Source organism: Monodon monoceros, unplaced genomic scaffold (assembly GCF_005190385.1).
Source record: "Monodon monoceros isolate NGI ecotype Baffin Bay Population unplaced genomic scaffold, NGI_Narwhal_1 Super_Scaffold_7, whole genome shotgun sequence".
Taxonomy (NCBI): Eukaryota; Metazoa; Chordata; class Mammalia; order Artiodactyla; family Monodontidae; genus Monodon; species Monodon monoceros.
In genome coordinates this window covers 9,765,202-9,789,913 of record NW_021703784.1, presented here as the reverse complement: position 1 = coordinate 9,789,913, position 24,712 = coordinate 9,765,202, and the positions used below count along the sequence as shown (strand labels likewise).

The following is a 24,712-nucleotide window of genomic DNA, read 5'->3' as shown; positions in this document are numbered from 1 at the left end:
ACACTACCTAACACCATACACAAAAATAAACTACAAATGGAGGAAAACATAGGAAAAACACTCTTACATAAACCACAGCAAGATCTTTTTTTGACCCACCTCCTCGAGTAACGGAAATAAAAACAAAAATAAACAAATAGGACTTAATTAAACTTAAAAGCTTTTGCACAGCAAAGGAAACCATAAACGAGACAAAAAGACAACCCTCAGAATGGGAGAAAATATTTGCAAATGAAACAACAGACAAAGGATTAATCTCCAAAAAATTCAAACAGCTCATGGAGCTCAATATTAAAAAAACAAACAATCCAGTTAAAAATTGGGCAGAAGGGCTTCCCTGGTGGCGCAGTGGTTAAGAATCTGCCTGCCAATGCAGGGGACATGGGTTCAAGCCCTGGTCTGGGAAGATCCCACATGCCGTGGAGCAACTGGGCCCGTGAGCCACAACTACAGAGCCTGTGCGTCTGTAGCCTGTGCTCTGCAACAAGAGAGGCCGTGACAGTGAGCGCCCCGTGCACTGCGATGAAGAGTGGCCCCCACTTGCCTCAACTAGAGAAAGCCCTCACACAGAAACGAAGACCCAACACAGCCAAAAATAAATAAATAAATAAATTGATTTTTAAAAAAATGGGCGGAAGACCTAAATAGACATTTCACCAAGGAAGACATACAGATGGCCAAGAGGCACATGAAAAGATGCTCAACGTCACTAATTATTAGAGAAATGCAAATCAAAACTACAATGACGTGTCACCTCACGCTGGTCAGAATGGCATGCCAGTCAGAATGGCCATTATCAAAAATCTAGAAACAGTAAATGTTGGAAAGGGTGTGGTGAAAAGGGAACCCTTCTGCACTGTTGGTGGGAATATAAATTGATACAACCACTACGGAAAACAGAATGGAGGTTCCTTAAAAAACTAAAAATAGAACTACCAGATGACCCAGCAATCCCACTACTGGGCATATACCCTGAGAAAGCCATAATTCAAAAAGAGTCACGTACCACAATGTTCATTGCAACTCTATTTACAATAGCCAGGACATGGAAGCAACCTAAGTGTCCATCAACAGATGAATGGATAAAGAAGATGTGGCACATATATACAATGAAATATTACTCAGCCATAAAAAGAAACAAAATTGAGTTATTTGTAAGTGAGGTAGAGGGACCTAGAGTCTGTCATACAGAGTGAAGTCAGTCAGAAAGAGAAAAACAAATACCGTATGCTAACACATATATATGGAATCTGAAAAAGAAAATGGTACTGATGAACCTATTTGCAGGGCAGGAATAAAGAGATAGACATAGAGCATGGACTTGATGATGTGGGATGGGAGGGTGAAGCTGGGGCGAAGTGAGAGCAGCATCGACGTACATACACTACCGAATGTAAAATAGTTGGCTGGTGGGAAGCAGCCGCATAGCACAGGGAGATTGGCTCGGTGCTTTGTGACCTCCTAGAGGGGTGGGATAGGGAGGGTGGGAGGGAGGCTCAAGAGGGAGGGGATATGGGGACATGTGCATGCATATGGCTGATTCGCTTTGTTGTACAACAGAAACGAACAGAGTACTGTGAAGTAATTATACTCCAATAAAGATCTATTTAAAAAAAATACTGAGAATTGACGGTCATCCTCATCATTTTCTATTTAAGTGCCGTGCACATGCCTAAGATCCTTACTTCAAGCCAAGCAATCCGTCGTCACTTTACCTGTCCACATAGGTCTTGCCCTGAATCGCTTTGTGCTCTCCTGTGAATCTTCACAGATTTTCCAAATCCCATTTCCACCGTGTGCTCAGAACCAGACACAGTACTGAGCTAAGGGTCAGACCCTTGCTGGCCAGTGCAAGAGGGTATACACTCCCACCAGCAGAAGATCCTTCCCGGGAAAGGAGCATGCTGTCAGTGGGAAAGAAGAAAGTTCCCCAAATACATGAGTCTTCAAAAGGATGAAACAGGATGTTTCCTTTCTTGCCTCTAAATAAAATAACTCTTGCAAAAGAAATGATAGCACGAAAGATATGCAGCGTCTTTGACTTATTTATGTCAACATCCTTGTGACCACATCCTAAGTGATCTTCCCACCTTTCCAAAGAGCTATTCATTTGGTTTTCCTTCAGCACTATCAACAGAGCTATGCCGCTTTTATTCACCCGAGCATAGAGTCCTTCTATACTAGCACTGAAAATTAGAGCTACTGTGCTCTCTAAATTTTATTAATATTATCGAATGGAATGTATAACCCAGACTCAAAGAATGTGTGTTTTGTTGTTAGTACACACAAAAGAAACTTCAGAGCTAATCTTGGAGCCCAGGCACAACCCTCAGGACTCCAGGGTCGATCAGGGTGACTAAGAGCAAGAACGGCTTTTGTTTTAAAGCAGATTAACATTTTGGCTGACATCAAAGCGTGCATTCTCCCTTCTGCTTAGGTCATGTAAACGGAAAAAGTCGTGAAAGAGAAATAGCCAGATGCTGCCTGTCTCAGGGTTGGGGGCAGACTTCCCTTGGACGGCACAGTATGAAGGAGCATTAATAACTGAGCCCAGATCTTACTGAGAAATTACCATCCCAGCATTAGGCATCAGGAGCCCCCGGTGCTAACGCTGCAGCCAAAGGACTCTGCTTTGTGTGTGCTGGGAAAACCTACTGCCATTAAGCAGTTATTCTGAGTGCTTGGTCCGGTCTGATTGTGAGTGTTGGTAACAAAAGAACCCCAGTGAGAGGGGGATGAAATACAGGATTTCGGTGCTGACGGAGATTAAATAGCCTGAGAATGGCTTTGTATATTAACTTCAGGGAACTAGGGTCTTGCCACCTAAAGAGTGACACCTGATGCCTCAACTGTAGGTAATAAATCTTTAGTAAACCTCAGATCTCAAGTAGGCTGCTCGGAAGGTGAGAGATATCACATCAAGCCCATAAACGTCTTTCTTTCTGGAGACTGAAATGCCATCTCTGGCCACTTACATTTATGTGAACAGTGGATTTAACACTCGAGGCAAATGAAGTTTCTCATGAAATGATGAGTCCTTGGCCTTGTTGACAAAGCACCCTGTGAAGAGCACTACTGTCATCTGAATTGTCAGCTGCAAAGATATAAGAGGATTAAGACCAAGTGGTAACCCAAGATTTTGGGTCTGGTAGCCCAGGAAAAAACATTCTTGATAGGGTTTTTTGGTGGAAATGAGAGAGACAGAGCTGGACAAGTACAGTCATATGGCAGCAGAAAAAGAGTTCCTGGTCACTTATTTTTCTAGCAATTAAAAGGCTGAACAAGCGTGGTTGGACTTAGAGATTATCATACTAAGTGAAATAAGTCAGAAAGAGAAAGACAGACACCACATGATATCACTTATATGTGGAATCTAAAATATAACACAAGTGAACTTATGCACGAAAGAGAAACAGACTCAAAGACATAGAGAACAGACTTGTGGTTGCCAACGGGAAGGAGAAGTGGGGGAGGGATGAACTGGGAGTTTGGTATTAGCAGATGCAAACCATTATATATAGGATGGATAAATAACAAGGTCCTACTGTATAGCACAGGGAGCTATATTCAATATCCTGTGATAAACCATAACGGAAAAGAATATACAAAAAGAATGTATATATGTGTTAAACTGAGTCACTTGTCTTTACAACAGAAATTAACACAACATTGTAAATCAACTATCCTTCAATTTAAAAGAAGGCTGAACAAATATTGAAAAGAATGACATTATCAGCATTAATAAATATCTCTAGGTCATAGCAAAGAGGGATCTTTTTTGACCTTCAAAACAGTGATGACAGCCATGAAAAGAGCTGCTGTGTTTCATGAACACACCTACAAGAGTGTAAATAACAATGTTCTTCTGGATCCACTACAAGGAAGGATGCTCTTGGGCTGTCTGTTGGCAGAGCCTCCTTGCCCACATTTCCCCCATGCAGCTCAATATATTGCATGAAAAGAAGGACCCTTCTTCATTGAAATACAGACAGAAAAGGAAGTATTTTCTTTTCTGGAGCACCGCAGGTAAAAACTTAAAGTTTAGAGGAGCTACTAAGAACCTGGCCAATCCTCCAAAAAGTTCAAATTCTAAGGAGAACTTACTCTACATTTTGAATTATAAGTCATTCTTACTTGAAAATCTGATATAAGAAGTCATATTGTGTATTACTGTTTTAAATTGAATAATCTCAACCTTATCATTACAATAAGATTTCATGAGAAGTAGAATACCAGTAAATATTATACAGGAGCAGGATGAGCCTTAGCAATTATATCAGAAAAGTGAAATAAAAGTTGAACTTATCCTTAAAACAATTTGAGCAAAAACATGATTTGTTCAAGTTTTTTTTCTCAAATGATCTGGGTAACTTGCATTTTTCGATTAACGTTGCATAGATACAGGCCACAGAGGCTCTTTATACGTGTGTTCAGCAAGGAAGAATTATGTTGCAGTTATATAACACACTGAGGCATATGGTCCTCGGACTGTTTTCAGTAAGCATTTAATCATTCTTTCCAAAGGCCTCTTTTTTTTTTTTTTTTTTTCCAAAGGCCTCTTAACTCAGCTAGTTTTTCACAAAGTAACGAGCGCTTTATTCCTCGGGAAATACGTCTAAATGTCTTAGCACAATATAGTTACATAGTGCATCCATTATACCAGGAGTACATTTTGTTGTTACAAGACTTTGGAAAGCATAAAGACTGCTCTGAAATTGAAATATTTCCCCCAGATGTTTGATTGCCTAAGTACAGGCTATATTAAGGAACAGAAGCAAAACAACCCTTGTGGTTTCACAGATGTCCTATCACCGCACAGACTCTTTTATAATCCTCTGAATAAGATCTAATTTGTTTCATCTGGTGAAGAGATCGTTTCTAGCTTCTGACCTATGTGAGTAAGAAGATCTGATAATCTGAACTGTATTTCATATTAAACTTGTACTTGGTGGGCAAAGCAAATTGTTGATGTTCTTTCTGGATAATGTTTTTAAAAATATTCATCTTAGTTAAGATAAACTTGCATATTTTGATGTTGATTCGCACTTCCTTTGTATGCAGCTCTTTAGAGGTAAAGCTGCTTTTTTCCCCCATTTGGTAATACTTCATTTTACAACATTTTAAGTCAAAGACTTGCCCTTAATATAATGCCCATTCTAAGCTATTTCTTTCTAGAAAATTCATAATCTGAAACTGCCAGGAGGAACCACTCAGCTAATCACCCTCTCATTGCCCGAAATGAGGAAAGGACCCTCTGTTCTCCTTCTTTAGCGCTTTTCAATTCTGTGGTCACCTTCCTAGAAGTCTTAACTCCCAGTTTGAGAAACACTAAGATTGGTGAAGAGTGTCAATCTTTTAACTTTATATTAACTAAAAATATCTTTTTAGGATTACCAGGAACACTGGTCTCAATTTGAAAATGCAAAATCAAGCAATGGACCCAGAGGTCAATCTTCAGAAACAACCAATGGCCAGCAACCTTCCAGAAGACCAGCCACGCACAAGATTCAAAAACAGCATAAACACCGGCATGGCCCAAAGTCTTTGGTGACTGAAGAGCTGGTTGTCAGTCAAGGAAACCAGAATAACGCTTCCAGACAGCAGCAAGCCCCAAATAAGCCTATACATACTGCAGTGAAACAGGAAACAGTCGTGATTATGAATGCCCCGAGCAATGATTTACAATACTCAGGTATACCGAGAAGCCAGGAACCCAAAGTAACCTCCAATAAATTTGCTCCACCACACCAGGCTTCTGACAAGGTATTATATAAAAATTCTACCAGGTGTCACTCAATGATGAATGTTAATACAGAAAGAGGACGCAAAGACCAAGAAGAGAAAAGATTTTCAAATCAGCAGCTACACATTGACACTCTTTCCAATATGGACTTGAACTATCTTCATGAACTGAATAAGAAACATGCATCCCTTAGCCAGAAAGGCTCTCAGTCTGTTTCTAACATAAATGATAATGGATCAACTGAAAATAAGAAGCAACCCAAACGGACTTATACAGAAACAAAGTATAAGAACTTAGAAATATTATGGTAAGAATTTCCTGTTCTCAAGTGGTTTTCTAGAGTAATGAGAAGCTGCTAGAGAAAGACAGGACGGGGAGGACGGGGTGGAGGGGCGGGGGCCGTTCATGGTGATGGTCAGGCAAGAGGAAAAATTCTCCTAACGACGTTCTTGCCTTTGATTTCTGCAGAAAATAGTCCACTTTTGATGTATTTCTTCTTCCCTGTCTCCTCTACTTTTTCCACTGTCGTTAAACCAGAGGTTGGAGGGAGAAGGGCAGAGGGACCCAGTCAAAAAAGATGAGTATATTTTGACGGTCGCAAGTAATGTTCAGAGGGAACAAATTCTCTCCAACTCTGTAATGGTCTATCCTAAGAAAATAATCTAAAATACAGGAAAAAAAACACTTGGGTATAAAAATATCATTTACAACCATATGATATTACTTATATGAGAAATCTAAAATATGGCACAAATGACCCTATCTACAAAACAGAAACAGAATCACGGACATAGAGAACAGACTTGTGGTTACCAAGGGGGAGGATGGGGAGGGAGAGGGATGGACCGGGAATTCGGGCTTGGTAGATGCAAACTATTACACTTAGGATGGATAAACAACGGGTCCTACTGTATAGCACAGGGAACTGTATTCAGTATCCTGTGATAAACCACATGGAAAAGAATACAAAAAAAGAATGTCTATATGTGGATAACTGAGTCACTTTGCTGTACAGCAGAGATTGTCACAGCACTGTACGTCAGCTACACTTCAATAAAAAAATATATACATATCATTTACAGAAATGACAACAATAATTGAATAAGGAAATGTTTAGATTAATTATAATATTTAATATCATGTAACCATTAAAAACCATGTTTATGAGGAAATTCTTCTATAAAGAGAAAATAGTACAGTGCAAAAATTACACCTAAGGAGTATGAGCTCTATCTACTCTGTCAAAATGTGCAGAGAAGACGAAAAATGCACCAAAATGTCAATAGTGGTTATTTCTGGCAAGAGAGATTGGGATTATTTTTAATTTCTTCTTTATATTTTCTGAGTTGTCCAAGTTCCCTACAGTGTAGATGCATTACTTCTATAATTAGAAGAAAGAAAAGCTATTTTTAAAATCGGGGTATTTCTTGATATCATTCAGTCAAATGTGTTTATTACATACCTGATATGGCTGAATATAGGACTAAAATGCTATAAAAGATACAAAAGTAGTATGATGCATGGGAACCTTCGAGGAGCTTATTTTCAAAGTAGGGAGACAGTTTGACACACGTGAATTAATCAGAAGACATTTAAGTGCTCCACTTGGAGGTATGGAATGTACAATTAATAAGATTCAGAATTCGCTTCCTAGGAGAGATAGTGATAGATAGATAGCAGGCATTCTCATCTTTTTTTCCTGACTTTAGAGGGAGTGAGTCTAACATTTTTGCCATTAAAAATATTTAATTTTTAGTAGTTAGGGAGGTAAATAGGAAATGACCTCCTATTCCTATTTTTTTCCTGCAAAGAACTTCGATCATAAATAGATATTTAATATTATCAAATTCTCTGCATCAATTGAAAAATTTTCTCCTTGAATCCTTTATGTGGCTAAATGTGTTAACAGATTTTCTGACATTCCATCATCCTTTTATTCCTAGGACTAACCCAACTTGTCACACTATTTTAATATATTGCTTGATTTGATTTGTTAACACTGTTTAGGATTTAACATTCACATGCAGGAAGTGAGACTGGCTTAAAATTCTCCAATCTGCCATTGGCCCCCGCCTGGATGTGTTATCAAGATTATACCAGCCTTAAAATAATTCCCCCATTTTATATCCTCTGGGAGACTTCATGTACAACTGGAACTGCTTCTTGAAGATTTCATAGAATTTTCCAGTAAAACTATTTAGTTCTCATGTGTTTTTTTGTTTGGCTTTTCTTCTGTTGTTATTTGTGGGCAGATATTAAACTTTAAACTACTTACTTTTGTGATACTCATATATTTGTATTAATTTCTACTATGTTACTTTGTCCTAGCCACCCTACTTTTTCCAATACATATTGTCTTTATTTTTTTAATACTGTCTGTTGAACTGATAGAACTTTCTGCTACTTCTTCCCTCTACTGATTTGGAAATGCATATTCTCTTTCTATTCTCTTTTTTTTTTTAAACTTACATTATTAACTAGTCTAGTGTTAAAATTTCTATTCTCCTGCAGACATATTCAAATCATTGGATTGTTGTAATCCAATCACCCTTTGTGTCATACATATTATTTTTATCCAGCATCTTATAGCTTCTAAAACTAATCATTGTTTTATTATTGTTGTATAGAGTCAGTGCTGTTTTAGATTTAACCAGTTGTTTATTATTGTCTTTGCCTCCCATTCTTTTTTCCATTTTACTCTTTCTTCCTGAAGTAGATCCTTTAGAAGTTCTTTCAGCAAGTACATTTCACTGGTAAATTTACCGGAAATTCCTTTACTTTCCTATCTTAAATTATGTTTAACTTGATAAAGAATTAACCTCTTTGAAAACATTGTTTTTCTATTTCCTGGCTTCTCTATTTCTTCGAAAAGTCTTTTATCAATGTAATTATCATTCTTTTTGTCTTTGTCTTTTTTTCTCTTCTTGGTTTTGAGGTCTCTGTTTTTGGTGTTCTGAAGCTTTGCTGTGATGTATCTAGGTTTGAAATTTGTAATCCTGCTTGTGATTTTTCTGGGGTTCCTATATCTGAGTGTTCATTTCTTTCATAAATTCTGGAAAATTATCACCCATTTTTCCTTTGAATATTATGTCTCCCAAATTTGCTCTCATTTTCCTTCAGAAACACCAAGTAGATGTATATTTGATTCTCTTATTCTAGACTGTGTCTTTTTAACTGTTTCTTATTTCCATCTCTTATCCCTCTATGCCTCTTTCTGAGAAATTTCCTCTAAGTTTCTAAGTCTCTTCAGCCCCAATATGCTCTTTGGTGTATCCACTGAGTTGTAAATTTCAGTAATGGTGTTTTTCATGTCTAGGAGTTCTACATGGTTCTGATTAAAACCTTCCTGTTATTTTTTCAGAATATATTTCTCGGGGTTTTGATTTCTTCTTTCATGTCTTTAATCATTATAAACATGCTTCCTTATGAATGCTGTCTAATATTCAATTACCTTAAGTTCTTAGAAATCTGCTACTGCTTTGTGTGTGTATCTGCTCATTCTCATACTTGGTAGGTTATTTACTCACATGTTCTAGGATTTTGGATTGTGAACTTATGTTTATCCATCTTCTCTGTAGACACCTAGGCAGGCTTGGGTGGGAATGTATCCTTCCAGAGAACTTGCTTCTGACAGATACTACAGAGGTATCCTTTCTCTAAGATCACTTTATGTTAATTTCTTGGTGTTGGATTTCCATGATTATGTGGGGAAGGTAAATTTGAACCCCAAATATTGTCCCGTAGATATTCACAGGGAATTTTTTTCCCAGCTCAGAGCCTACATTAAGACAGATAGTCTTGCTTTGTTGTTTCCCAAGGCTGGTGAATGAGTTTTTCACTAATTTGCCTTTTTATTGAGGGTGTAGCGCTTCAAGGGTTACATACAGCCTTCACGCAGGCATCTCAGTTCTGATTCTCTGCCCGACACAGAGCCAAGATCTCACATATCCCATACCAGTGTTGAATGGTGAAACTCAAGCACTTAGGTCCAAACTCCCTCAAAGAAAGCCATAGCTTCATCTTATCTAAATCTGCTTTAGTTTTAGTTTCTGTTTAGTTTGTGGTCTCTGAAGATTCCCTGTCTCTCTTACAAATCCAACTATCTAATTAAAAGGGCATTTGTTTAATTTAATCCACCCTGTCCAGGTATTTTGTGGTGGGAATGCCTTTGATTTTTCAGAATGATGTTTTTTCTATTCTGAATGCACTAAATGAAAGTTCTAAGTAAGAGCTAGACTATCGTAAAGAAAAAATAGAGGATATTAAGAAATTAATGTATTTATGAAAAGATTAAGCTAAAGAACATTAATTTGATTGGGGGAGTGATAAATACATCAAATGAATGGTTCATAAAGACTTCTATGCTAAAAGTCTTATGTATCTAGGTTTCATTAACAGATTTGTGCTTTTTTTTTTCCTTTAAGGAAGTTCCATTCTTCCTCTGAGAGCCAACCTGCTAGTGCCTCTCCAGACTCACGGCTCACCCAGACAATGGAGCAGCATCAGCAAGCGCTAATGCATCTGACTGAGGTGCATCCCCACGAAGGGGCCTTACCCGGCGTCACGCTTCCACCCATACCGTCAAGGGTGGAAAGTGAATCCCAACTCAGTTCAGAGAGAAGCCAAAGAAACCAAGTGAAAATTAGCCGTAGCAATTCTGAAGGCTATCTGTTTCAACTGGAAAAGGGGAAGAAGCATAGGAAAAGAAGCAGCATTAAGGTAATAAAAGCATCTTACTTACTTAACCTTTTATTTTGATAATACACAGGGACCTTGATTTTCATTCTCCTTATCACAGGCCTGGAATAGGGGTGCTGCTGCCCCTCCTTCTTCCTCTAGTCCCCACCCCTTCTCAGCCTTCATCTCACCTCAGCTCCTGCAGTAAAACACCCAGGACAGCCAATGACTGGGCTTTCTTCTGAAATGTTTGCTTTACTGAGTTCTGTGTTTACCTAAGATTCACCATGACTAGCACCTTTGTGCACTTAGGTCTTTCCCATCAGGTCTGCTTTGTTAAATAAGGGAAATGGGGGTGGGAGGCAAAGAGGAAGGTTTCCAGGAAGAAATGAAGGAGAGTTGAAGGAGTCTTTTTATGTCCTTTGTGTTTCTCTACTGTTACAAACAATAAAAACCCCTCAGGAAAGATCACTTGTTTCTAGTGTCAAATAGTAAGGAAAAGGCTGGAAAATGCATTCTGCTTTACTGGGCAACAGGGAAGTAGTTGCCCAGTTTACTGGCTGGAAGCAATAGTCCTGTGGTGGATTGGCCCCGCCAGGAACAGACTCTGAAATGGAGATTTGTGAGCAAGAGAGTTACCGGGGAACCACCCCTGTCGGGGAGGGAGAGGGCAGGGCCGGGTGAGGGAGAAGGGGTGGCTTTGAGGCTGGTGCAAAGGACGCCTCAGCCAAGCCTATGAGGGTTCTGAAGTTGGGATGGCCCTTCAGAGGCAAGGAACCCAGATGTTCCCCCACATGCATCAGCCATTGGCTATTGACTGTCTCTGGGGGAGGGTTGTAACTTTGGGCACAGCCGCTCCATCTGGCTGAGGTCAGTTCTTAGGGAGGGACTCGACTGTGAGCCATAGCAGACAACACTCCCAGCAGCCGGGGAACCAGTGGACACCCGTGGGGCGTCCACTATAAGGCAGATTTAGGGAGCCATCCTTAGTTCAACTCAACATATATGTGTTGAATTCCTACCAGGAAATGTGTCAGGTGCTGGGACGTATAGCAAACAAGCCACGCCCTTTCCCCAGCAGTATCATGTTGAAATAAAAGAGAGAGAGATGCACAGTGAACACAGAGGAGCACAGAGCGGGACACATCCCCACCTGCAAGTCAAGCAGAGTTTCAGGAGGTGATCGTGAGGCATCTTAGAGGATGATTGAGAGTTAGCAAAAGAAGGAAGACTTAAAGTATTTTAGGCAGGGGGACCAGTGTAAGTGAATGTTCTGAAGCTTGAGAGAACACAAAGCATGCTGGGAACTGATGCATTTTAGGTCTGCTGTCACTCAAACGGGGAGGTGCTGAGTGTTGAGAGGTGACAGTGGAGAAGTAGGTCGGGCACTGGGTCTTCGAGGATCTTGCTCGTCATTGGAAGAAGGAGGGCTCTCATCCCTCAGCTGGTGTAGGGGCGGGGGGTTGGCGGGGGACATGGAAGAATTTTAACCACATAAGTTAGATTAATGTTTTAGAAAGACTGCTCTGGCTGTGGTGTGCAGGGCAGGTGCAGGGCACTCCAGGAATAGGGGATCGTGAAGTCAGTGGACACCCACATGCGAGCCTCAGAAAAAAAGGAAAGGGTGGCCTTGAAGAGAAGAAGGGAAAGCTGGACTAGAATGACAGTGGGTCCTATTGCAGAGAAGAAAAGGAGGACCAGCTTGGTGTGTCCTCCTGAGACAGAACCTCAGAGGTTGATGCACATGAAACGCCCCAGCCCACTGCCGCCACCTGCGAGCCTAGGCCTTCAGCTCACTCACAGCCCCGGGGTCCTTCCCTCCGCCCCTTCCCACACGCTGACCTGAGGGCTTCTTGAGCTCCTCACGTGACCCTCCCTCACATCCTCCGTCCTGCCGGGGTACCTAATTCTTGCCCAGGCTGTGGAAACCACTACTGGTTGTTTAGAGCTGGGATGATCCCCAGTTTCACAGTAAATAAGAAGAAATGTGCTCCTGGCTTCATAAGTAACTTATTTTTCCACCAAAACATTATTACTTGACAGTTAACTGTACCTAATCTGAGGTATGATTAGTACTATTTTCAAGTACTTCATAAATAGAATAGGGTTTGTAGACTGGACTAGGAAGCCAGACACTGTGCGTATTATTATTTCTATAGGGAAATGTATTCGGAGCTCAGGAGCCAACACATTCTCAAGGTGAGGGCATGCTGTCACTCTGGAATTTACGAGTTACCAGGGCCTAAAAAAGAGCTCAAACTCACTACCTTGGAAGAGAACCTTCTGGGTTAGGGTTCTTGCCAACTGTGGATTATTGTTGACAATGCAAGCTTTTAACAATTCCTAATGAGCAGGGTTTAGTGGAAGTCACGCACTCAGCCATTTCTAAGTTCTCATCACCTAATCTCTCTGTGACTCGGACAAGTTATTAATTCACCTGAGCCCCTATTTCCTCATACGCACAATCAGAATTGTTCTTTTTGTAGATTTGGTTTGACAGTTAAGTGAAATAATGTATTAAAACCTTAGCTTAGGGCTTGCCTGGTGGCACAGTGGTTAAGAATCCACCTGCCAATGCAGGGGACACGGGTTCGAGCCCTGGTCCGGGAAGATCCCACATGCTGCGGAGCAACTAAGCCCGTGCGCCACAACTACTGAGCCCACTGCCACAACTACTGAAGGCTGCACACCTAGAGCCTGTGCTCCACAACAAGAGAAGCCACCGCAATGAGAATCCCGCACACCGCAACGAAGAGTAGCCCCCTGCTTGCCGCGCACAGCAATGAAGACCCAACGCAGCCAAAAATAAATAAATGAATAAATTTAAAAAAAAACAAACCTTAGCTTAGTGCCTAGCAAAGAATAGACATCAACTAAATGTTAGTTTCCTTTCCCTTCCTTCTCCTTTTGGTGGTTTGAATCTGTGTTTTACCGAGGGAAGGCAGAGGACAGTACCCAGTGATGGTGTGTATCATGACACATCTAAGATCGGGGAGGGAAGGGAAGAGGAAGAAAGAGAACTTCCACTTCCCACTTCCCAAGCCCTCTTTCCAACTTGGGAAATCCCTGCCTTCCTGCTTTCTCTCAGAGATGTTGCAATCCACACGTATCCATTTTCTCCATCCAAGACTTTCAGCCTACATCCGACAAAGACACAGAAGCACTCTTTGTCCGGGAAGCCATTCCAGAAGCTAAAATGATTTAGAACCGAGCTATTTGTATATGACAGCAGGTAGCCGGGGCCCCAGACAGAGGGACTCATTCCCCAGGTCATGCCCATTTCCTAGTCAAAGCAAATCTCATGGTTGCCAAGGGAATCGACTCGAATCACATTAAAAATCTGAGGATTTGTCAAGATAATAGGCCCAAGCACCGTTCCTCTTCTCCTGGCAGTTCTGTTGTGACCAGTTTACGACATTCAGCATTGTCCACGCCACTGAATGCAGACATCAGGCAGTGAGAGAGTAAACACAGCACAAGTGATGACAAACAGTAATAAAAATATCTACCGCAACCGGCCACAAAGTAACTGCTTAAGGAGTTCTCTGACAGCTGTGTCGAGCTGAGCTGCAGTAATTAACCCGTGTGTTTGTTGTCACAGACAATCCGGGTGTTGCTGCTTGACTGCTTCTAAGACGAGGTTTATTTGGATTAAGTTTAGCAACCGCAGAGCAAATTTCCTTCACTTGCTGTTCCGCAGTATTTGAGGCATTGTTTTCCGTCCCGTCTCTGAGTAACTTTCTCACCCTTACACATCTGAGGAATGTTCTGGAGGAAAGCCCCGCAGTGTCCCCCACAGCAGGGCACGACCTCTCAGAGTTGAAACAAGTCCTCCCGGGACAGTCAATGTCATTTCCAAGTCAGGCACCTTTTGCCTCCCGTTTACAATAAAAGTCACTCTTCCGGCTTGAGAAGACCTGTGATTGATGGCCGGCAGAAACCTTCCACCAGGAGATCCTATGCCAGACTCTGCCAAAGCCACGACCAGTGGACACCAATTCCAAGGGGTAGATCTGGTCTGGTCAGCCGTCAGCTAGAGCCAGGGTTGGCTGATGTCACCCTGTGTGCATCTCATGCAAAGAGTAACAGCAAACCCCGCCGGGGATGTTTTGAAAACATGCTTTTATTTTCCCCGTGTTTGGAGACCTAATGAGACTATTATTGTTGATTTAATTTTTAAAAATGGGGGGTGGCATGGTGTTATTGTGACCTTTTGGTCTTGTAACAGCCAAAGAGAGGTAAATCAAACTAAATTCTAGGGATTATTTGACTATGAAAGCCTTTTGAATAGACAGAAAGTAGCTTAGTGGTTGCCTAGGGCTGGAGGTGGGGGGAGGGAAGGGACTGCTAATGGGTACGGGGTTTCTTTTTAGGTCAATGAAAATGTTCTAAAATTGGATTCTGGTGACTTTCGCACAACTTGATGACTATACTAAAAACCACTGAACTGTACAACTTCAAATGGGTGAGTTTGGTGGTGTGTGAATTTTATCTCAATAAAGCTGTGAAAAAGAATTTTGATGGAAAGAGATCAAACAAAATTACAGCCCTGAGAACCAATCAAGATTACTTGAAGCTAACAAGTAAATCCAGGATTTTTCATTGCCAGTCACCCAGAACAAACTCTGTTAGGAGCCATCGCTCTCCCTTGAGAAACATCTCTTCACTGGAAGCAGCTCAGCCTGTCAAGGAGTCAGTGGCATTTGGAGATGACCCCTTCGGGCCACACTCTTTCCTTCGTGTCAGTCTGCGGTGCTAGACCCTCGGCTCTGTTTTTCTGTGACAGCCACGATGTTTATTCGAGGTGATAGTAAGAACTTCAGCGGGGATGCAATAAGCAATTATTCATGCTTTACATTACATCTTTTGTCAGTTGGTGGAATGATTAAAGCTAAGCTGCTTCAGACTAAGGATGCGATTTCTGGGCACTGATCATTTCTGTCTCATCAGTTTTGGACAAACTGGATTTATGACTTGGATGTGAGTGGGGTTCTCTCCTTTTCCATTACTGGTTTACTTTGGCAAATGGTAACTTAGTGATTTCAAAACAATGGCGGAGATGGCATATGCCAGATAAAGAACAAATTTGCAATCGCAAAGTATAGGATATCTGAGTTCATTCACCTATTAAAAATTAGCAGAGGTTTTAAAATGTGATAATACCCAGTGTCATCGAGGTTTGGACAAAAAGAGCATTCTTCTACCTTGTTAACAGAAGTGTTCATGAATGGCCCTGAATATGTTCATGATTCTGTCTCAATAATCTCACTTCTCTTAATTTATCTCAAAGAAATAATCAGAGTAGCCCACAAACAATGCTCATCCCTAGGACATCTTAAATGTTCAACATTTAGAAGAATCGCTAAATAATTCAACTATAACTAGACAATAGAATGTTATACATAAAAATCACATTTTCAGAAAACATGTAGTGACAGGGAAATACAGTGTAATGGTAACCTTCTCAGCAAAAAAAAATAACAAAATAATTTGTAGCATAGGGACAATTTTATAAAAGTATGAACGGATACATCTAAAGGGCAGGAAGCAGCTGTAGTGGTTTTGCTGGGTGATGAGTCTATTCTCTTAAAGGAGATTTATGATTTTGAAATGCCTTCAATGAACAATATTTCTTCTATATACTTCTTCTATATATTATATTCTTCTGTATACTATATTTTAATTATTTTAGTCCAAAGACTTAAGAAAGGATCTTCTTTGAACTTTTAGAATTAGATGCACTGAAAGAGTTTTGACTACAAATATTTAACATACTAATCAGGCAAATTCTGTTTACAGAACTTTTAATCCTTGCAGTGTAGAAGTGCTGCCTAAATGACACATGATTTTGGCCCTGTGAAGCGCTATGTACTATAAAATTTTGTAGGACCTTAGAAATACTGCCTTCAGCTACAAGTCACAGAACTACTCTTTACAGCAATTTCAAAAATAAGGGTTCATTCTTCTTACATACAGTTAATCCACAAGTAGGTAGTTGCTAGCACCGGTGGTTCTATAGCTCAAAACATCAGAACCAGTATTTGTTCAATTCTCTGGTTCTTTTTTTCTTTCCTGGCTACAAGATTGCTGCTGTATCTCCAGAAATCACATCCACAATCAAGGCAAGATAAAGGGAAAGGGGGAGGGGCTGTGCCAATCCAATTAAAGGTTTTCCAAGATGCACCCTCTGTCTATGCCAGCAAACCTTCATTCATATCTCATGGGCCAGAGTTCAGTGCTGGGGTCTGGAGGAAAGAGCTTTTGGCTCTGAGCCTGGGAAATGGCAATGGAGAAGCTAAGTGGTCTGACCTCCAGGTAGTCGGTCAATAGGCACTGTGAGCAGTAACAGTTGATATAAGTGTCTACATAAGTTCATTGTTAAGATTTGAGAATTATATGCAGTAACTCTCTATATGATGAAATGTTCTGTTTTTAAAGTCTCTGCACTATTTCTGCCAAATTCTCTCTTAGGAAAGGGCACGTTAGATATATTGTATATTTTAGGACTTAATAATTAACAGGAACTTTCCAAATTTAGAAAAATACCATGCCTTGCCATTAGCATATAGACAGGTGGCACCATACACGGTTAGTTCAGAACTGCTGCCCCTGCGGTATGGCAATTTATCCTAAGCACCAATTTTGAGGTACCCTAAGATCATTGCCATCACCCAAACCATCTCTTTGGTATCGTCCTTCCTGCCCTTCCCAAGGAAGACAACTCAATGAACTCACAAATGCAAAGAAAAGAGGCCTTTGTTTCCCCACAAGGGTATCTGCTGCAAGTAGCAAGTCAGATTTCATGTCAAAAGTGGGAGTTTGGGGAATATCTTAACCTATCCTACAGTCAGGAGCGCGTTAGTATTTTTCCTGCCTGTTACTGTGCTCGACCGACATAATTTAATAATTAAATAGCCTCGGTCTGTTACTCTGTCCCTTTATTTTATTTTATTTTTTTTGTTTGTTTGTTTCTGCGGTACACGGGCCTCTCACGGTCGTGGCCTCTCCCGTCGCGGAGCGCAGGCTCAGCGGCCATGGCCCACGGGCCCAGCCGCTCCGCGGCATGCGGGATCCTCCCGGACCGGGGAACGAACCCGCGTTCCCTGAATCGGCAGGCGGACCCTCAACCACTGCGCCACCAGGGAAGCCCATACTCTGTCCATTTAAATATGCAACAATAATAAGCATTGTCGTATAAAATTTTTTGTACCTTTCAAAATATCCAAAATCACACTGAATAAAATGAGTTTCTCAGTGGGTCTTGCTTAGACTCTGAACCCTTAAATGTTTCCTTTCTTTTGAACATTATGACATTAGACAGGGTGCTCTCTCTTCGAGGCAGTGTGCTTACCTGATTCGTTTAGATCGCCTCTTCCAGGGAAATCTGTTGGTTCAGTGAACGGTACAAAACTAGACATACTACTCATAGCAACAGCAGCAAATTAGTAATGTATCCGTTACGTTAAATTAGTAACGTATCCGTTACGTTAAATTAGTAATGTATCCGTTACGTTAAATTAATAACGTATCCGTTACGTTAAATTAGTAATGTATCCGTTACGTTAAAAATGTTAATAACAAAGCAGCACTTCGCTCACTTGAAATTTTTTATTTATAATTTTCAGAATTTCAATGTTTTTTATTGCAGAAGTAGAAAAGTCCAAACATGTTAGCTCACCAGCTACAAATTACCAAGGAAACTGTTATCAGTGACGACCATTAAAATGGAAAAATTGTCGGGAAACACACCCACTCTCCCACGGTCCACACAGGCTGCCATTCTTCATTTTGCTTCTTCCCTTTCTTATGTGGCCATGACAACTCGAGGGTGGGGGACATACAAGTCTTTAAAAGAAACTGTCTCTTTGATTGTATTTTTAGAGTTCCAAGCTGAAAGGTTATCAGAACAGAGACATGAAGCTTGGAGGCCTCGGACCTGACCTTGAGTCCATCAGAGACAAAGTGAGTGTGATGTACATATAGCAATTCCAGGGTTGGATTTGCCATTTGTCTTCCAGCAAAACTGTATAAAGATACCCCCAGAACCGAGGGGTAGGGTAAGCTGTGACAAAGCGAGAGAGAGGCATGGACATATATACACTACCAAACGTAAGGTAGATAGCTAGTGGGGAGCAGCCGCATAGCACAGGGAGATCAGCTCGGCGCTTTGTGACCGCCTGGAGGGGTGAGATAGGGAGGGTGGGAGGGAGGGAGACGCAAGAGGGAAGAGATATGGGAACATATGTATAACTGATTCACTTTGTTATAAAGCAGAAACTAACACACCATTGTAAAGCAATTATACTCCAATAAAGATGTAAAAAATAAATAAATAAATAAAAACAAAGGTATGGACCTGAAAAAAAAAAAAAAAAAAAAGATACCCCCAGAACCAAGTCCTAATTCAAATGTCTCCCTCTGAATAGAGACCCTTCTGAAGCAGCATTGGTAATAAGCCCCGGGCACTACTTCTACCATAAAATAAAATTACTCAGCCAATGTTGTTTTATGTATCCACCTTTTAGTTAGTTTTGAAGGCCCAAACAGAAAAGTGGGACACATGCACGTGAAAAGAGATGTGTGTGTTATATGGTCGTTGGTCTTTCCCAATAGAGTTATCTTGATAATATTGAGGAGTGGCTACAGAGAAGACACTCAGGGTACGAGTTTCCCAAGCCATGAAAAGTACATCCACTTTATTCTCTTTCCTCTAGTGAAAGGAGATCTTCATTTAATGTGTTTTAACTGCAGCTGCACTCAAGGCCTAAAAAGAGAGTAGAGTTCAAAGTTGGAAGCAAAAGTGAAAATAAATTGGGTAAACGCAACAAAGAAGAGGCTGAATGGGATTTAGCCACTGTTAAGTGAACACTGGGTGTGCTATTGCGGTGACATTCCGCCCCTCAAGAGAAACTATTTCTAGGAGAGACATTAACTTAACCATTTCACTGCTGTCACCTTACACGCAGTGATCCCATTTCCCCCGTGCCCAGCTCACTAAAATTAGTGTCAATTTAGATAGAGAACAGAGCGATCTAGCAGGACCTGTGAGTCACCCTCACTTTGTTTCTCTGAACAGATGCAGAAATTAATACAGCAAAAGGAATATGCAAAACAAGTAAAGGAATACAACATGAAGGCACTATCCATCCCGTCAAAGCCACAAATAGCAAAGACTGAAAATAAATCTGCTGTCCCTCGGCAGAAGGTAAGAAATTCTCACCAAGGCAGTTGTCTTTTTAATTAGAATTAAAAGGAAACCTCTGTGACCTCACTACAATGAATTCTCCACATTATTTGAACACAGAGGATGTTTTAGCTACTACTGTTCCTGCGGCTCCCCATCATTCACAGATATTGATGTAAAAATGATATACACACATATGATGCTGGAAGGTTAGCCTCTTTTTTTCCCCTGAAGTTCACTGTTATCTTTAGTCTTCCACATGTTTTCCTCCAAGTATAGTATTTCGAGTTTCTCACACAAAAATTCAATGGTTAGGTGATTTCATAGAAAAAAACTAATAATCCTGATTAACCATCAATTTCCTTCTCTACCATTAAATAAGTTTTAAGAAATTAGCATCTTCTTGCCATGTCTGGGTGCTTATGTCAGAGGAAAGTCCTTCACTGTTTCTCTCAAGTTCATTCCCTATATTTCTCCTAAGGGATGGTACTATATAGGTTCCTCTACCCAATAAAAATGATAAATACAGGATGTTCTCCCTCTCAGAAGTCATCCAACTCTAAGTTGTGATGTGAATGAAATACGTTCTATGGAGACACCGAGCTTTGCAGTACAAGTCTCTGCCTCAGTCCCAGTAAGGACGTGGGACCCTTTGCACGAGGGACAAGTGACCCTTTGGTGCTTTTAGGAATTTGTACTTCGTGTTCTCTTTCACAGACTCTCATATTTTCTATCTATTGCCTTCCTTCCTCAGACCTTGAAGACCTCAATCCACTTGATTGAGTTTCCATGATGCCACTTTTTCTTTTTTTCTCCAGTCCATTATTTGTTCATGAAGAAATTCAAGGCAACAAGTCTATAATTAGAAATTCCAATAGAAGTCAACTACACACACTGAGAAGTCTGGAGTTTTTCTGTTTTGGAGATTTTTCCCCTTCTAGGACCTACATATACTATCCATTCCCATTTTAGCTCTCAAGAAACTCTTATTAAACTGTAAAACTGGGGGTGGGGAGAGAGAAATTAGGAGTTTGGGATTAACATCTAACACTACTATATATGAAATAGATAAACAACAAGGACCTACTGTATAGCCCAGGAAACTATATCCAATATCTTGTAATAACCTATAATGGAAAAGAATCTGAAAAAGTATATATATATATATATATATATATATATATATATATACTGAAACTAACCTGAAACTAACACCTGAAACTAACACAACATTGTAAATTAACTATACTTCAGTTTTAAAAAATGGTTAATTTTAGAAAAGTAAAACATATAAAGGCAGATTTAGAAATCATATTCAGTAATCTCATTTTTCTTGTAATGCCTGTCAGAACTGCCATCACTGAAAAAAAGACTGCCTTTTTTTAGTATCCAGGTATCTATAGATATGCTAAAGAAAAGGAAACAATAATTTTCAACCTCTAATAAATACTTGCCAGAGTTGTAAGAACCCAGAAACAAGAATAGTTGGTGTAACAATGGAGACTCAGCTTTATCTCAACTACAGTGATGTCTTTGGTCTCAAGCTGTAACAAGTCCTCTTTGGATGGAAAGGTCAGTTAATATCTCCTCAATAAAGGTTTGGTTTTAATAAGACTGCCAGCAGCTAAACAGATCAAACACATAAGAAATCTATTTTCAAGCACTTGAATAAAACTCAGTTTTATAAAGAAAACATCCAGCGTCACAACCGTACATATCATTCTTCAACTCTCTTTTTTTCCACAGCATTTTGTTACGTGGCTAATTGATTTTGTTTAAACTGTGCGTTATATTGCATTATTTGTATTTTCCATTTGGTCTCCATTTCCACCCATCCCTTAGTACATTATTGTAGCAATAGTCTCCAATTATATTATCAATAAACCTTTCCTAAGACTAGATTTAATTTAAGGAATCCAGGGTTCACTTCCCATCTCAAATAAAATTTTATCTTTATGCTTTTAGGCTTTGGAATATGCTAAGACCATCCCCAAACCCAAACCTTCAAATCTGAGTGATCAAGCCTCAAAGGAAAAGAAAAATCCAACCCATGCTGGAAACGGAGACATTTTACCTGAAATCTCACTGCTGGAAGTACTGCAGAACAGACATGAAAGGGAAAAACAGGCTGTGGCTGCTTTTAAAGCCCTTCATATTGTATAGACAAGATATGACCAGAGATGCCCAGGGGATGGACTTGGAGAAGAGAAACTCCAACCCACTGCTCTGCATTGAGAGTGATGACCTAGCATCGTCACCTAACTGCAGTCCACGTTTGCTTCGTACAGGGTTTAAAATATGGGGCCCTATTACATTACGGCGCCATATTTTACTTTCCAGGAAGAAAAACTATTTTAATTATTTATTTTCAAATCAGTTAATATTGGGGCTGAATAAGAACTAGGGAATAAAGCCTTTTGGTTTTATACTGGATCCTTTCATTTCTTCTTGGCTTTATATTGGCTCTTTGAATTTCTTAAATGATCGCTACCCTTTCTTAGCATAATGAAACTCTTCAAGTTACCCAGAAATAAATGTATCTACTTGTGTTTCTTTCTCATTTTTCTGATTAAAAAAAAAACTATAAACACTTCAGTTTCTATTGAAAAGAACTCAACTTGGACTAAACACCGGTAAATTTTGCAATATCATTTCCAAAATATTTCAAAAATCTCTAAATTTAGCCAAGGGTTTATATGTAAAATTTAAAAAATGAAAGTGCTTCTAGATGTGCTACTCAAGTAAAACAAATCTCAATGTTGTTCTAACAGAGCATCAAGATATTAATTAGAAATCCACCAAGTCCAAAAGCACTCAACTCGGGCACCTCTGAGAGAGACACTTTCTCAAAGCTGCTGACTCCAAGTACATAAATTTGCTGAACATCTTGCCATCAAAAATACCTTAAAATATCATCAAATGTGTGCTTCCACACAAAAACATTAGGTAAGACAAAAACATCCCACAGAAACATCCTACTGAATGTCAATATTAATAAATATTTTTTCCCTTTTAAAGAATCTTTTGAAACTGCATAAACATTGTGAAATTCCCAGGTCTTAAAATAGTCCCTGGGACTATTTTAAATCCTATTAAATTAGGATTTAAATTTTACTTACTTGCTTGTACTAGATGGGCATTGCATTCTTAGATGGCTACATCCAGAAATGGACACATTTAACAATAATTTAGGGAAAATCCGTGTCTCTATACAGGTGGCATAAGGACTGGCTTTGGAGGTTTATTCCTATGTTGTACAAATTTTACATATACCACAATGTGGTAGAAAAGCTGCCTGTACAAAACTTTTTCTTAATACTGGAAACAGCATTGAAAGTCTGGAAAGATAACAAGTATCTGAACATAAACAGTAAACTGGAGAATCATGTTTCAGTAGTATTTGGAAAATCATAGCATATATAAGGAGTTAGTTCAGGAAAATCACAGCCCAAGCTGCTCCTAAAATGTATCTGTAAAAGAAGAGGACCCTTCAAGGTACATGTTTAAAGACTTTTCTAGAAACATGAGATAGAATGATTTTTTCCCCTATATTTTAAAACTTCCCTACATTTTAAAACTTGCTCTGGAAGCTAAAAATAATGCATAAGAGACATTGCCATATTTTCATTTTTAAAGGGACAGGGTAAATTTTTTAAACATTCCATTTCTACTAAATTATCTTAAAGGAATTTAGAGCTTGGAAGGGGTTTATCTCGTTCAAGTGCCAATTTTTCAGAAGAGGAATTGGAGATCAAGAAAGGATAAGTGACTCTGAAGTCCTTCAGTCCTACAATGGGAGACTAGCCAGATCTAAACTCCAATCTTTCAACAGCAAGGAGAGCACTGTTTGATTATTTGTTTGTGGGAAGAGAGTTCTTGTTTTTCTGTGTGTGCAAGGAGGATGTAATTATATATTTCAATTTGGGACATGAACTTCCAACATTTAAGTTCCATTTTTAGAAATATGCATTACTATCTACCCTGCATTTTTAACACGTACAGTCTGGCAACTTTATTACTACATTGATGAAGTTGTAAGAGACATCTACAGTGCAACTCAAATGCTGACCAATAAAAGAGACACTATTTCAATTTTTTTTTCAGAACATTTAAAAACCTCTCCCTAACCATTTCTCTCAGCCTAAGCATTAAATCCTTCAGGCACTTTCACACCTCCTATTAAGAACCCACACCCAGCTGAAGCAGGTTCAGTGATCCAGTTGATATCAAACAACATTTCACAGGAACTTTACACTCAAGGCAAAGCTTTACCGTCCGGTATATATGACCCTAGAGCAATCAAAATTCTTTGTACACAAACACGGAAAGTGACAGGCAGCATCTAAAATGAGTTTGACTAAAGAAATAGAACATACTTGCTGAGAGCCTGGGGTTGAAATCAAAGAATAGATCAAAATAGACTTCATCTGGCCCCAAGTCATCCCACAATGGTAAGATCCAGCAGAATGTTGCTAAGGCACCATGATACTAAGACAGGGTAGAGGTTCTGCAAAAGCAGTAAATGACAAACGCTTGTCTGGCTCCTCCTTTAAAGGCAATTGTACTATTAACAATAACATTGATCTTTTATAGACCTGAGTGGATCAGTGATCAATTTTTATCATATTTCTGTTTCAGATATTTAGGAAATAAAAATAATCTGCCTATTAGAAGACAAGGAACCATAAACTTGAGTGACGTAATGATGGAGGGCCTGGATTTGACCAGATGTCATACAAGCCATTGAAAGACATAGTGCCTAACTCCCTAATCTCTATGAACTGGTATAAAGGACCTTTAAATCATGTATTCTCTCTTATTATAGACTCCTTTTATGATGTTTTTCCATCTTGAGTTTCCAACAAGAGCATCCTCCTAGAGGCAGCTTTCGTACAAGTAGCTGAATTTAATGACAGCTGTCTTCATGATATTGCTTTGTATAGTAAGGAGTCTCTTGGGAGTTATCTAGAAACCAACTGAAGAAAAGACAATATTGAGGAACAAAATAAAAGGTCAGCCTAGCAAAGGCATCGATGTCTAATTGTTCCAATTGGGGCCTTATTATTGGTTAATGAATCATTGTCAAAACATCACAGTAAGCATGAGCA

The 24,712-nt window shown here is 39.7% G+C and overlaps 1 protein-coding gene across 2 annotated transcripts in view; it reads left to right on the top strand.

Annotated features, from left to right (window-relative positions):
* The window catches only part of JHY (junctional cadherin complex regulator), a 66,582-nt gene extending 44,467 nt beyond the window's left edge, over nucleotides 1-22,115 (top strand). For both annotated transcript variants that reach the window (XM_029209005.1, XM_029209004.1), the window contains 5 exons: nucleotides 5,389-6,050; nucleotides 10,168-10,462; nucleotides 18,302-18,382; nucleotides 19,497-19,625; nucleotides 21,570-22,115. In XM_029209005.1, coding sequence (XP_029064838.1) covers nucleotides 5,389-6,050; nucleotides 10,168-10,462; nucleotides 18,302-18,382; nucleotides 19,497-19,625; nucleotides 21,570-21,767 — 1,365 coding nt within the window. In that variant the 3' untranslated portion in view covers nucleotides 21,768-22,115. The remainder of the gene's footprint in view (nucleotides 1-5,388; nucleotides 6,051-10,167; nucleotides 10,463-18,301; nucleotides 18,383-19,496; nucleotides 19,626-21,569) is intronic.
* Nucleotides 22,116-24,712: the final 2,597 nt, after the last annotated feature.